This window comes from Acartia tonsa, chromosome 6, assembly GCF_053477335.1.
Source record: "Acartia tonsa isolate MP-2025a chromosome 6, ASM5347733v1, whole genome shotgun sequence".
Lineage (NCBI taxonomy): Eukaryota > Metazoa > Arthropoda > Copepoda > Calanoida > Acartiidae > Acartia > Acartia tonsa.
This window is the reverse complement of record NC_137265.1, coordinates 16,871,351-16,885,732: the sequence shown is the minus strand read 5'-3', so window position 1 is coordinate 16,885,732 and position 14,382 is coordinate 16,871,351. Positions and strand designations below refer to the sequence as shown.

At 32.1% G+C, this 14,382-nt stretch overlaps 1 protein-coding gene across 7 annotated transcripts in view; it reads right to left on the bottom strand.

The window, feature by feature from the left end:
- LOC145321990 (uncharacterized) overlaps positions 1-14,382 on the bottom strand; it is a 28,395-nt gene that overhangs the window by 7,859 nt on the left and 6,154 nt on the right. For all 7 annotated transcript variants that reach the window (XR_013880473.1, XR_013880474.1, XR_013880475.1 and 4 more), the window contains exons 5-6: positions 13,015-13,115; positions 12,460-12,572 (exon numbers count right to left, since the gene is read on the bottom strand). Coding sequence is in view for 1 of the 7 variants with exons in the window: in XM_080163712.1 (XP_080019838.1) it covers positions 12,460-12,572; positions 13,015-13,115 (214 nt within the window). In the remaining 6 variants the exon portion in view is untranslated. The remainder of the gene's footprint in view (positions 1-12,459; positions 12,573-13,014; positions 13,116-14,382) is intronic.

Genomic DNA, 14,382 nt, shown 5'->3' with positions numbered 1-14,382 from the left:
TGACCTATTATATTCTGAAAGAAAATACTTAGGATCAATGCTGGAAGGTACTTAGAATCATGTGCTCTCGTTCGTTGATAGTCCTCTTTAAATAGAAAAAGTAAAAAACATGGATGACAACATACATAAGTAGAGAAGCTCAAAAGTTATATATAGACATCTGGAAAAAAATTAACTTAAAATCCGTGAGCAATTAAAATCCATTTTTGGGGGGAGGAGGTATTTTTTTTTCTAAAGTCGATTTCTCTTGGGAGGGTGGATGGTGATACTCTTCCCCAAAATAGCTTTAAAACTTCCAAAAACCTATGAGAAGCTACTCTGTTAAGGAGAACCATATCGGTTCAGTGGTTAGCGAGATCCTTTAGTATAAACAAACAGACATCCTGTTATTACGTACAAAGTAAATACTATTATAAGGACCAGTGACTACGCCCTTAGAGGCCTCTAGAGGAACCTTTTTAAAATTATATATAATAACGTGAAAATCTAGGAATAAATTCAGCCCCCCAACCAAAAGGCAAATCTCAATGAAAATAATTAGAATGTGAACTTATTTAATCAAAAAACAGGAGCCGAGAAAATCACGTTTCTCCGACAGCATAACGGACTGACAAAGTGATTATAGAGTAGCTTCGCTAATAAATTTTTTAGTGAGGGAGGGGGGAGTAGACCACCCCCTTTTCTGATTTCAATTTTAGAAGAAAGAAAAAATACTGGAAGGGTTGTGATTTTTTCTAAGAGTAATTTTTCTTGGGAAAGAAAGACATATCGGTTTAGCGGTTAGCGAGAACCTTCGGTACAAATAAACTGACAGACAGACAGACATCCTGTTATTACGCACTAAGTATATTCTATTATATAAAGTAGTAAGTTTTTTATCTGATACTTAAGATTTTCATAACTACTGAACCGATTGATTACTCAATTTCAGGGAAACTTCACACAGTTACCGAGATGGTTTTAGGCTATTTTTCTACCATTTTGAATACAGGTCCTCGAAGGGATATGGAAGGACAGACAAAATAGCCTACAACCTCACAAAGATCGTGTCGGTTCAGCAGTTAGCGAGATTCTTCGCTACAGAAAAAAAGGATTTATAGGATATACATATAATAGGATATAGGGTTATTTTGTCTAATGCTAAAGATCTCAGAAAATACTAGTCTTTAATACAAATAAATACTAAATAAAAGTAAATCAATCCCTGTCTGTCTAAAGCTTAAGATCTTGGTAACCGCTGAACAGATTGGGTTCTACAGCATGACCCTTAAAAAAGTATTTTTAAGCATCTGCAGCCCTTATTTCTCAATGAATTATTAAAAAATGCATATGTCCTTGTTCTCCATAGTATTCCACATAAGTAGATATAAAAATATTTTTTTTACCTCCATTAACACCGGAGATTTTTAGAGCTAAAGTTTTGAAAAAGTGACTGAGGAAAAAGTAACTTTAACATGAAACGACTTTTTTAGCAAAATTAAGGTAGAAATCCTTTTATTTTTGTTACTAGCAGAAACTTTATACAAAAATGAAATAAAAAATTTTGTTTTTGAGTAAAAAGCATTTTTTTACACATATTTTTTGCGTCTTTTTAGTTTAATGATATTTTGAAAAACTTACTTATTAGGCAAAATTGTTTAAGATTAAAAAAACAAATAAATCTTTATGAATATAGCAGGAAAATTGTTTTTGTTTCACAATCCTAACTTTAATAACAAAAAAGTTATAAAGAAAATAAAATTAAAACATAATGATTTTTTTGTCTAAAAAGCTTAATTAACCCCCTATTAAATTATTGAGATGTCAGAAAAGTAGGCGGAGCAACTGTCATAATTAATCCTTTTCTCAAATAAGGATTTAAATAACCTAAAATTTGCAAATAATCAATTAATTCAGTAGTATTTTTTGCCATTAAAAATTTATATTTTTTGGTGGAATAAAAAAGAAATAATTAGTTAACTTGTTTTTCTTTGTGTATCATTATTCAGTTGCCAGAAAAACATAATATAACCATCCAAAAAATAAGAGAAACAAAAAAAAATTCTTTTTCTCAGTCACTTTTTCAAAACTTTAGCTCTAAAAATCTCCGGTGTTAATGGAGGTAAAAAAAAATATTTTTATATCTACTTATGTGGAATACTATGGAGAACAAGGACATAAGCATTTTTTTTTTATAATTCATTGAGAAATAAGGGCTGCAGATGCTTAAAAATACTTTTTTGAGGGTCATGCTGTATTCTTCAGGGAATATATCTACTGGTCCTGTGGTGGTTTTAGGCTATTTTCTTGAAGCGTGAGAAACCCACCCCCCCAAAAAAATCAACCACCCCTCAATTTATTTTTGTAAACTAATGCAAATAAGCGGGGTGGGGGAACCCCCACCGCACACTGGGGCGAAGCCTAAATGAAAAAAATCATCACAATCTTTTATTTCGTTTTTTGGACAAATTTCTAACAAACGATTCTATAAAGGAGGGGAAGAAGTCTCTAGAGGCTAGAGGCGAAGCCGCTAATCCTAGTAGTATATTCCCTGAATAGTAGAGCCCAATAGGTTCAGTGGTTACTGAGATCTTAAGCTTCTGATAGACAGACGGACAAGCAGACGGATTATAGATAATATACTATTTTTGTAATACTTTTTGTACAAATACAAATACATATACAAATACTTTTATACTTATATTTGATTCTTATTCTTTAAAAACTGAAGATGCCAAAAAATAAGACTTCTTAATCCTAAACTGAGCACCATATGATACCTCGGAAAATTTACCTAAGTACCTATATAAAGAATTTGAAAAAAATTATCGTAAAATGATCCAGTGTTCTGGAGCCGGAGCCGGGAGCAGCAACATTTTTGGTGGAGCCGGAGCCGGATCCGGAGCCGTATTTTTCGTTAAAAACGGCTCCGGCTCCGGACTAGCTAAAAATGATTTTTTAAAGTAATATTATAATTTGGCAACGGTCTATTTCCATATAATAAACTGAAAAACTATTGTTACTTAACAAATAGACACACATCCTTCTACTTTTATATAGCTTTAATCAAATAAAAGCAAAATATTTTATATTATTTATTTTATTTTATCAAATTCAATAATGAAAAAAAATTGATATATTAATTTTAAGGTAGGAGCCGGAGCTGGAGCCGGAGCCGCATAAAAATTATACGGCTCCGGCACCCTGGTAAAATCTATTAAAGAGGTAGTTGCACGAAGTGCATTTAAACTTGAATTTAGTCACCTGCATATCTTTTTATGTTCAATAGTTTAAACTAAACCTATAGGGTAAGGGGGGGGAAGTTTCGGTAAGGGGCTATTCTCGGTAATTTCGACCTACCTTCATTAAATGACCTTTTTCTCCATGTTCCTTTCAAATGACAGAAAAAAAAATAAAAGCAAATTTGTTCCTTATTAAATTGCCTACAAAAAAGTATAAAATGAATTTTTTGTGAGATGAATATTTTTCCAAAAATTTTTTAGTAGGTGTGTAAAGATCGACCTACACAAAAATTGGTAAGACCTAGAGCTGATCTGAAAAACTTTTTGAACTAGAAATTGCCCGCTTTTTCCAAATCCGTTGAGAGCTTTAAAATCGGGTTAATATTTTTTTCTAAAATGACCAAAGTTGGCGCCGGGGGAAAAATCGGTAATTTCAAAAGAAATTAAAATTCAACTTTTAAGGTCATGTTTTCATGTTTTCTTTTGTCAAATCTATTATTCCATATGGACTTTTTAAGAATTAGGCTTAAAAATGAATAGAACAGATAAAAAACAAAAAAAAATTAATTTTATTTTTTGAATCAAAATTTTGCAAGGAAAAAATCAAAATTTCTGGTCCTTTGAAAAAAAAATATTTTTGACATAGGAGGAATAGTCCGATCTTTATGAATTTTTTTGTGGTTAATCCCAATCACCTATACTAATTATGATTTATTACGCTTGTTTGGTCGTTTGGCCTTTTTTCATCGATTTTTTTAAGGTTAAAATGTAGTCAAGATTTTTTGCAAAGATGACACTTTTGCTTCAAATTCAATTTTTGAGGTCAATTTTTAATCAATTTTCATGTTTTTTGGGCTAAATCTATAGTTCAATGTGAGCTTTTTTAGGATCAGGCCTAAAAAGTAATAAAATACGTTTTTTTCTTATATTAATTTTAAGTTTTTAAAAAAAAAATTTTCGAAAAAAAAAATCGAAAATTCGCGTCTTTCAAAACAATTCATTTTTAACATAGAAGGAATAGTCCGATCATTATGAAACTTTTTGTGGATAATCCCTATAACCTATACTAATTATGATTATTTATGTTCGACTGGCCGTTTGGCCGTTTTTCATCGATTTTTTTTAGGTTGAAAAAAATTACCGATATTTCCCCCGGTGGTGGGGAAATATCGGCAACTTTTTTGCGGTCAATTTCGGCCAACTTCTAAAAGTCCTAGGATAATGTCCTTTAAGGACCTGATAGTCCTTTCCGTAAGCTTTCTACTGGTCTTGGTTTCATTTGAAAATATTAATATTTACCCCCTTACCCTAGGACATATATTTCAAATCCATAAATTTAAACTACAAGTTATAGTAACATATATGCATAATTTACCTACATATTTTTGTTCTATGAAAATTTAAGATATTATTGAATTTATATAATATAATACACCTATTGTTTTTGCAAAAATTTTCGTACAAAACATACAAATTACTTTTCTACTAATATTTGATTCTTATTCTTAAAAAAAAAGGAAAACGTACAAAAAGACAAAATACAAAATACGTTACGTACACATCTCAACATACATGCGGTGCATTATTTGCCAAATGTACCACTTTTCTGCACTACCTCTCCGATTTTGTTAATACTCTATATTTTGGTCCGTTGGGTCATTCAAGGATGCTGGATGGCCAAAAAAAAGTTTCAGAGTCCCTGGATGTCTAGATATCTAGCTATCTATGAAGGTAGGTAACAAAAATGTAAAAAACACCCATTTTTTCACAATTTTAAAAATTAATTTTTTCATCAATCTTACATCCAATCTATACATTTTATACACCAAAATGATCGTTTATTCATGTAAAAAGCGCACATAATGCTATTTTGGCCAAAACTCTAATTTTACAGGGTGTCCAACAAAAAGTGTATTTTGGATATCTAGCGTAATACCCAAAATACCTGTCTGAAAAAAATCATTTTTTTTGGCTTAAATCCTGTGTTTTATCTGTGTGCATATGTGGTATATAACGGTTCGGACCACCCGGGACTATAAGGTTGTCAAATTTCACTTTGGGACACCCTGTAAATGTGATTTTTGCGTCTGTAGAGCTAAAACTTGGTCCAAATTGGCTATTTTTTTCAAATTACTCTAATATGAGTCTTAGTATGTTTGGCCATAGTGTTTTCTGACCAGATCAATATTTTCATATTTTTTAGACACCCTGTATTTTCAAAAAAAGAGAAAAAAATTTTTTGTTTTTTTTTAAATTTTTTTTCTATTTTTAAGTTACTTAAAACTGTCATATAGATACAGATTTTGACTAATAACAATAATATTTGCCTATTTTACAATTTTTTACACTTTTGGGACACCCTGTGCATGTTTTTGAAAAATGATGGTTTTTGCCCATTTTTGGGGGGAAGGAGTCGTTTTAGGGCCATAGACTATTTCTTCATTTTTGTAGAACTTTTCAAGACACATCATTTGTTATTTATGCAAAAACCGCAAAAACCGAACCGTTTTGCCGTTATTCACCGCTAAAGGCGGAATTTTTTTACGTTTTTGCCGTTCCGGAGGTTGTAATGGGCATTTGTGGTAAGAAAACGTTGATTTATCAAAATCCCTTTTAAATACTTTTATTTAGGTAATTTAATTTACTAAATTTCATATTAAGTAAAATTTTTTGTGCAGCTAACCGTTTTTCGTCAAGATGGATTTCAATTGTTAAAACAAGAAAATTAAGTGAATATAACATAAATAATTGCTATAACATAAGTGATTAAAGAAACATAAATCATGTGCATTTGAAATTCCTTTTGACAAAAATCGGTTGGATATACAAAAAAATTTACTTCACATGAAATTTAGTAAATTAAAATGCCTAAATAAAAGTATTTCACAGTTATCTTGATAAATCAACGTCTTCTTACCACAAATGCCCATTACAACCTCGGGAACGGCAAAAAACGTAAAAAATTCTGCCTTTGGCGGTGAATAACGGCAAAACGGTTCGGTTTTTGCGGTTTTTGCATAAATAACAAATGATGTGTCTTGAAAAGTTCTACAAAAATGAAGAAATAGTCTATGGCCCTAAAACGACTCCTTCCCCCCAAAAATGGGCAAAAACCATCATTTTTCAAAAACATGCACAGGGTGTCCCAAAAGTGTAAAAAATTGTAAAATAGGCAAATATTATTGTTATTAGTCAAAATCTGTATCTATATGACAGTTTTAAGTAACTTAAAAATAGAAAAAAAATTTTAAAAAAAACAAAAAAATTTTTTCTCTTTTTTTGAAAATACGGGGTGTCCAAAAAATATGAAAATATTGATCTGGTCAGAAAACACTATGGCCAAACATACTAAGACTCATATTAGAGTAATTTGAAAAAAATAGCCAATTTGGACCAAGTTTTAGCTCTACAGACGCAAAAATCACATTTACAGGGTGTCCCAAAGTGAAATTTGACAACCTTATAGTCCCGGGTGGTCCGAACCGTTATATACCACATATGCACACAGATAAAACACAGGATTTAAGCCAAAAAAAATGATTTTTTTCAGACAGGTATTTTGGGTATTACGCTAGATATCCAAAATACACTTTTTGTTGGACACCCTGTAAAATTAGAGTTTTGGCCAAAATAGCATTATGTGCGCTTTTTACATGAATAAACGATCATTTTGGTGTATAAAATGTATAGATTGGATGTAAGATTGATGAAAAAATTAATTTTTAAAATTGTGAAAAAATGGGTGTTTTTTACATTTTTGTTACCTACCTTCATAGATAGCTAGATATCTAGACATCCAGGGACTCTGAAACTTTTTTTTGGCCATCCAGCATCCTTGAATGACCCAACGGACCAAAATATAGAGTATTAACAAAATCGGAGAGGTAGTGCAGAAAAGTGGTACATTTGGCAAATAATGCACCAGTAGTTGGGTTCTTGGAACCCAACTGGAACCCAACTTTTTTCCTCCTTATGAAGGGCCACCCTAGTAAAAGGAGGGGCCATCCTCCTCACAAGGAGGGGCCAACCCCAAAAAGGAGGGGCCACCCCTCTAAAAAGGAGGGGCCACCCCCCTAAAAAAAGGGGCCATCCCTAAAAAAGGAGGGGCCAACCTCTAAAAAAGAGGAGCAACCTCTTTAATTTTAGTTCTTTAACCTATGATTCATTATAAACAATCGAAGTTATTTTCTCTTTATTGGTGATACCACCCTAAAAAGGAGAGGCCAACCTCTTATTTTAGTTCTTCATCCTATGATTCTTTATGAAACAATCAAAATTATGTTCTTTTATTGTGTTACCTTCCTAAAAAGGGGGGGCAACCCCCTAAAAGTAATGGGCCAACCTCTAAAAAAGAGGAGCAACATCTTTAATTTTAGTTCTTTTCACTATGATTCTTAATTACATGATCAAAATTATGTTCTATTTTGTGTTACCCTCCTATAAAGGAGGGGCAAACGTCTAATAAAGAGGAGCAACCTCTTTAATTTTAATTCTTTATACTATGAATGATTCTTTTTTAATTTTCAGCTCCTTAGTACCGTTAGGTGGCCCCTCTCCTCCTTATGGTCATATATCCTCTTGAATTTAATCAATTATGAAGAGCAAAAAAAATTTCGCGCTTCGCGCACAAATCTAAGCTGTAAATCATTTTTGGTGCCAACAGAACTTATTTCAAATTCTATAAACTAATATTTTGCAAAGAAAAAAACAGCGTAACATTTACAAAACTAGGGTTGACAATCCGGAATCCCGTCTAATTTTTGGACAACTTTTGAATGCAGAATCCAAATCCGCAATCCGTTATTTTAAAAGCGGTTTCGGAATGTTAATTGTTAGGCTAAAATTAGCGTCTTTAGTTTTTTTTTATCTAAATTTATATTTTAATTTTTAACAAAGTTAGGTTAGGTTGAGTAAGGGTTATAAAATGGCCGTTGTAGGGTCTAGAAATAGGAGAAAAGCTACTTTTAAAATATATAAAACCGGATAAAATTTAATCCCTTAATTTATTTTTAAAAAGGCCCTTTATATTTATATTTTAAAATATTGCTAGAATCCACAATCTGGAATACGAAAATCTGGAATTAGAGGGATTGCAAACCCTAGATATAACATTCAAATTTTTAAACTTTTTGCAATGTAATTTTAAGGAAAACTATTGATAGTACTACAGATGGTAATTTATAACGTAACTCCTATGTGGGAAAAAAAATAAGGGCACTTCATACAAAATATAATAAAGTCATACATTTGAACAGGGTGTCGGAGCCGTATAATTTTGATGCGGCCCCGGCTCCTAACTTAAAATTAATATATCAATTTTTGTTCATTATTGAATTTGATAAAATAAAATAAATAATATAAAATATTTTGCTTTTATTTGATTAAAGCTATATAAAAGTAGAAGGATGTGTGTCTATTTGTTAAGTAACAATAGTTTTTCAGTGTATTATATGGAAATAGACCGTTGCCAAATTATAATATTACTTTAAAAAATCATTTTTAGCTAGTCCGGAGCCGGAGCCGTTTTTAACGAAAAATACGGCTCCGGATCCGGCTCCGGCTCCACCAAAAATGTTGCTGCTCCCGGCTCCGGCTCCGAAACACTGCATTTGAATACACGAAATCTAAAGTTTCTAATCAGAATATGAGTATTTTTTTTATCTTATGATGTCCAGCGGATTCCCCCCCTCCCCCTACGCTTTTGATTTGAGAGACTTAATAAATACAATCTTTCTAGAAAGAACAGTTGTTCCTAAATTTGCACCTTGAGTAATATTTTTTCAATGTTTTTAAAAGCAAAGTTTTTCTATAATTATGGTAGGGTCAGTCCTTCCGTGACGATTAGCTCTTTTAGGCATGTTAAAATTTTCCTATAGATTTCAAACTTTGTATGATGATTCTTACGACAGTCAGGTATAATTTAGGAACTATATAATCGTTACCAGAAAGTCCGTACGTCCATTTAAAACATGCTGATTTTTTTATCATTTTAACAACTTTTTTGTATGATAAGATTAGGTATCCTATTCATATGATTATTGGAACAATGATTCTTAGGACAACAGGTTAAAGTAGTATGAGCCAGGCAACTCTATAATCAAATCCTAAATATGAAAGTATGTTCTTTTACTGTATCCAATATTTGCACAATTTTGCAACAAATTTATTTACAATTTTGTTTAGACTGAAACTTAGAGTTCTTTAACTCTACAAGACTTATTGTTTGTTTGTCCTTTCTTCTGATTTGAGAGCTTCGCTTTTATGAATTGTTGTCATCCTTGTATTTATTGTGTTATTTTATAATTGTAATAACTCTTTATGAGATAGCTATAATAGCATAAAATTCAAATTCTTGATGCCATGATAAAAACTAGGGGAGGTCGGGAGTTTGTACACTTATAGGAAATGAAATTTAGTATCAAATTTTGCTCTGGATGGTTTGGCTTGTTTTTATTGTTATCAACCTAAATATTTTTGTAAACTCTCGTATATGATTGATCTACCTGTAAAACTTTAAAAATTGAATTTTGGTACTTTCCTTCCAGGGGCTAGTGGGGCAAAAGACCCACCAAAGCACTAAAATTATAAGTTCCTGAGCTTATTTTTAACAATATCAAGCTGATTTTTTTAATGAAAACTTTTTTCAGATAACTAAACTAAGTAACCATTACATATTCCATTTTGGGACTTTCCTTCTAGGGGCTAGTGAGGCAAAAGACCCCCCCCCCCAAAAAAAAAAAACTAAAAATATGAGATCTGAGCTTATTTTAAAATTATTTTTATAATGAAAACATGTTTCACATAAGGGAAAAGGGAATGTGATTATGACAAACAATTCTAAGTAAAACTTTCCCCTTAACTTCCTTCCCTTTTTTTGTCTCCCTTCTTACCCACTTCCCTTCATGTTACCCAAAAAACAAGTTTTACTCAAACTTTACTTTTAAACAAAATATTTAATTTTTGGCAATTTCAAACGGAAAATATTAGTTCTGAGCTTGATTTTAACAATATCAAGGTGATTTATTTAATGTAAACTATTTTACAAAATTGATCTAAGTAACTATTTAAGATTTCGATTTGGCACTTTCCTTTTAGGAGCCAGTGGGGAACCCCCCCCCCCCAAAAAAAAAAAAAAAATAAATAAAATTATGAGTTCTGAGCTTATTTTTAAAGGTATCAAGCTGTTTTTTATAATATAAACTTTTTTACATAACTAAACTAAATAGGGATAAGCGGGGCGATCTCTTCTGAAGCGGGGGGAAGTCAGTTTTTCAATTTTATACAAATTCTATACAAAAAAGTAAAATTTCTCATACTTTATAAAAATTCATATTTTTGTAGAAAAAATTGACTGATCTTTATAAAAATTTTGTGCATGTTCTTTATTATATTTAGCAATTTAGCAACTTTAACCATTTGGGCATGCTGTAATTAAATCAATATGTCATAGCTTTTTAGAAGTTTGAAAATCGACCACCAATTTTGCCAAACTTCCCTTTTTTTTCAACTGGAATTTTTCCGATAAAAATAAATTTTTTTTGGCTAAAAAAGTCAAATTTCTTTTAGTTCGGAAAAATAAAAAATGATATTTATTCCCCTTTTTTTTAAAAAACCAAAAAAACACCTGAGTTCGCCCCGCTTTACCCTACTTAGTTCAGTTACGTGAAAAAGTTTTCATTAAAAAGTCCCAAAATTCAATTTTTTTATGTAGATCTATTCATATAAGAGAGTTTATACTGAATTTCATTTCCTATAAGTGTACAAACTCCCCCCCCCCCCTCCTTAATTTTAATGAAATATCTAATTCCAGTTTTTCATACGAGTCTTCTTTAAAAAAATCCGCCATATATCTTTAAAAGTTTAATCATATTTCCCCTGTAAAGATAACATGACTATAATTACACTACCAGTGACACACGGACAAAACATAAGTAGAACAAATGCACAAACAAAATATAAATTTCAGCTTTGTAGCTTGAATAAAAGCCAAGATTATAAAGTTTCCCCTGAAAACAATAATTGAATCTGAAAGCGCTACTGACAGACCAACGGACAAAAATTATTGCTTTTCTATCTTAATAATTGTCAAGAAATTCAAGTTTCATCTTATAGGTACAGACAGACAGATGGACGGACAGACATAAATGTGAGTTAAAGAGTATCTATGCTAATAAAACAAAAACAAAACTTGAATATTTTTTATGAAAACTGATGCCTTTTTGACTGAAATAATAAGGTTTTCGCTTTTAAAGCATTACCGATAGGCCAAAAATGTATAGAACAGATGGGCATAAATTGTAGGAATATTTACTAAAAATTTCAGGTGCCTATCTAAAAAAGATGTTGAGAAAATCACATTACCACATCACTAAAGTTTTTGTCTTTAAAGTATGGCCGACTGACAGACGGACAAAATAATGTATAGAGTAGATGGACATATATGATAAGAATCTTCACTAAAGATTAAAATATATAAATGTAAGCTCTCTTATATGATTGGATCTACCTGTAAAACATTGAAAATTGAATTTTGGTACTTTCCTTCTAGGGGCTAGTGGGGCAAAAGACCCCTCTTTTATTGAAAACTATTTTGACATAAGTGAAATAAGTAGTAAATACAGATTTCATTTACGCACTATCCTTCTAGTGGCTTTTGGGGTAAAAGAACCCCCCAGACACAAAGTTTTGAGCTTACAAGCCCCTAGAAGTAAAGTGCAAAAATGAAATATGGGTTGGCTAATCAACTCATTTATGTAATAAAAGGTTCCTTTAAAAAATCAGCTCGATATCTTAAAAAATAAGCTCATAACTTTAAAATTTAGTGTTTGGAGGGGAGAGTTAGAATTATTAGAGTTAAAAGAATTAAGTTGATAACTATAAAAACAAGCACAAAAATCCAGGGCCAAATTTGATACTGAATTTATAATGCGCGAAGCGGGAAAAAATTAGTAAGTGTTTAATTTGGCGGGGAGCGCCAAAAAATTTTGTTTTCGATTTTTGGCGCGTAGCGCCAAAAATTTTTTTGCAACACATAAAAGCAGACCTATAAGAGAATATATGCCTATAAGGAGGAGAGGGGCCACCTAGTGGAACTGAGGAGCTGAAAAGTACTGCATGTATGCATCTCAATATAACGTCCAAAACGTACTAAGATTCGATACGTTACGTACAAAACGTACACTATGGCCAGTCTGCATATGACAATTCCTAAACTAAGCGGCAGGAGTCACAATTTTACCTGTATTGGGTGCCTTTTTCCTTCTGTTACCAGGTCCTCCGGCACCTCCAGGTTTACTGTACGCATTTTCATCCTCCCAGTTACGGGTGTATTTGTTTGGACCACGTCCATACCTGAAAAAAATATTATATTATCAATAATGTTTCAAGAAATAAGTAAATCTATCCTTATATTAACTTAACAGGATCTCCGTGTGTGTGTCTGTACCGAATGATCTCGCAAACCGCTGAACCGATATGGTTCTTCTTTACAGTGAAAAATTCTCATGAATCCTGGAAAGGTTTATAACAATTTTGGGGAGGTTAATTCAATTTGTAATAGTAAAATCTATAGGAAGACTCAGAGACTGTGATTTGTGAAATTGTAATATACTCAAAAGCTGCATGTATAACAAGAGTACGATTTACAAGTCTTAATTTTGATAGAAACACAAATCTTTAAAAAGTGCTGCATTTTAGTTTTGATCTGTTTTTGAAAAGATAATTTTATCACTAATAAAATGTATTTCGTGGAACTACTTGGCACTTTAAAAATTCCTCTACGTGTAAACTATACCTCCTCCTTCTTCTAGCTCTAGGAGCACTGTCTTCGTTCCTGATATCATATCCGTAGCTGGCAACTAGTTCGTCCTTGGATTTTGGCTCTTGGTCATAATCCTATCAAAGTAAAATATGTTTCAAATATAAATCAAATAAAATATCAGAAACGAGTTTGTTCAGAACATAAACGAATCAGGATATAAGGTAGGTAAATCCAACAAATAAAAAATATCCCCCAAAAATTTAATGTCAGATATAGATGCTGCAAAAGGCTAGGTAAATAAACTGTTTAGGAGTTAATGACGTTTTTTTTTCTGAAGCAAATCCCAATAAACTGCAAATCTCAATCCCTACTTACTTTTGACGAAGTCCAAAATAAGGGGGGGGGGGAGAGTTTGTACAGTTATAGGAAATGAAAATTCGGTACAAAATTTTGCCTTTGCCGTTTGGGCTCGTTTTTATAGTTATCAACCTAATTCTTTTTGTAAGCTCTCTTATATGATTGGATTTACCTGTAAAATTTTGTAAATTGAATTTTGGGACTTTCCCTCTAGGGGCTAGTGGGGCAAGAGACCCCCCGAAACACTAAAATTTTAAGTTATGAGCTTATTTTTAAAGATATCGAGCTGATTTTTTAAAAGGAACCTTTTATTACATAGATGCGTTGATTAGCCACTCCATATTTCATTTTTGCACTTTACTTCTAGGGGCTTTTGGAGTAAAACAACCCCCCCAAATACAAAATTTATAAGTTTTGAGCTTACATGCCCCTAGAGGTAAGGTGCAAAAATGAAATATGGGATGGCTAATCAACTCATTTATGCAATAAAAGCTTCCATTTAAAAAATCAGCTCGATATCTTTAAAAATAAGCTCATAACTTAAAATTTTAGTGTTTGGGGGGGGGGGGTCTTTTGCACCACTAGCCCCTAGAAGGAAAGTCCCAAAATTCAATTTTCAAAGTTTTACAGGTAGATCCAATCATATAAGAGAGTTTACAAAAAAAATTAGGTTGATAACTATAAAAACAAGCACAAACGGCCAGGCCAAAATTTGATACTGAATTTTCATTTCCTATAACTGTACAAACTTACCCCCCCCCTAGATATACCACACTTTTCTGGGATCTTGCCAGATCAAGTATCAACTGTGGGGAATACCAAAGGATGACTCCATGCAAAATTTGAGCCGGATCCGGCCAAAACCGACCGGGATTTTTATAAAAAACCGTTTTTTTCCGGTTTTTAGGGGGTATCTGTAAATCAAGCCCCCTCCTGGGTAGGCCCCAATGATGATTTTTGCTTTAAGGTCTGATCTGAATTCCTCAACACTGGATATGACCCCTAGAGTTGAAAAAATGGTTAAAATCCGGTCTTTTGACCGGT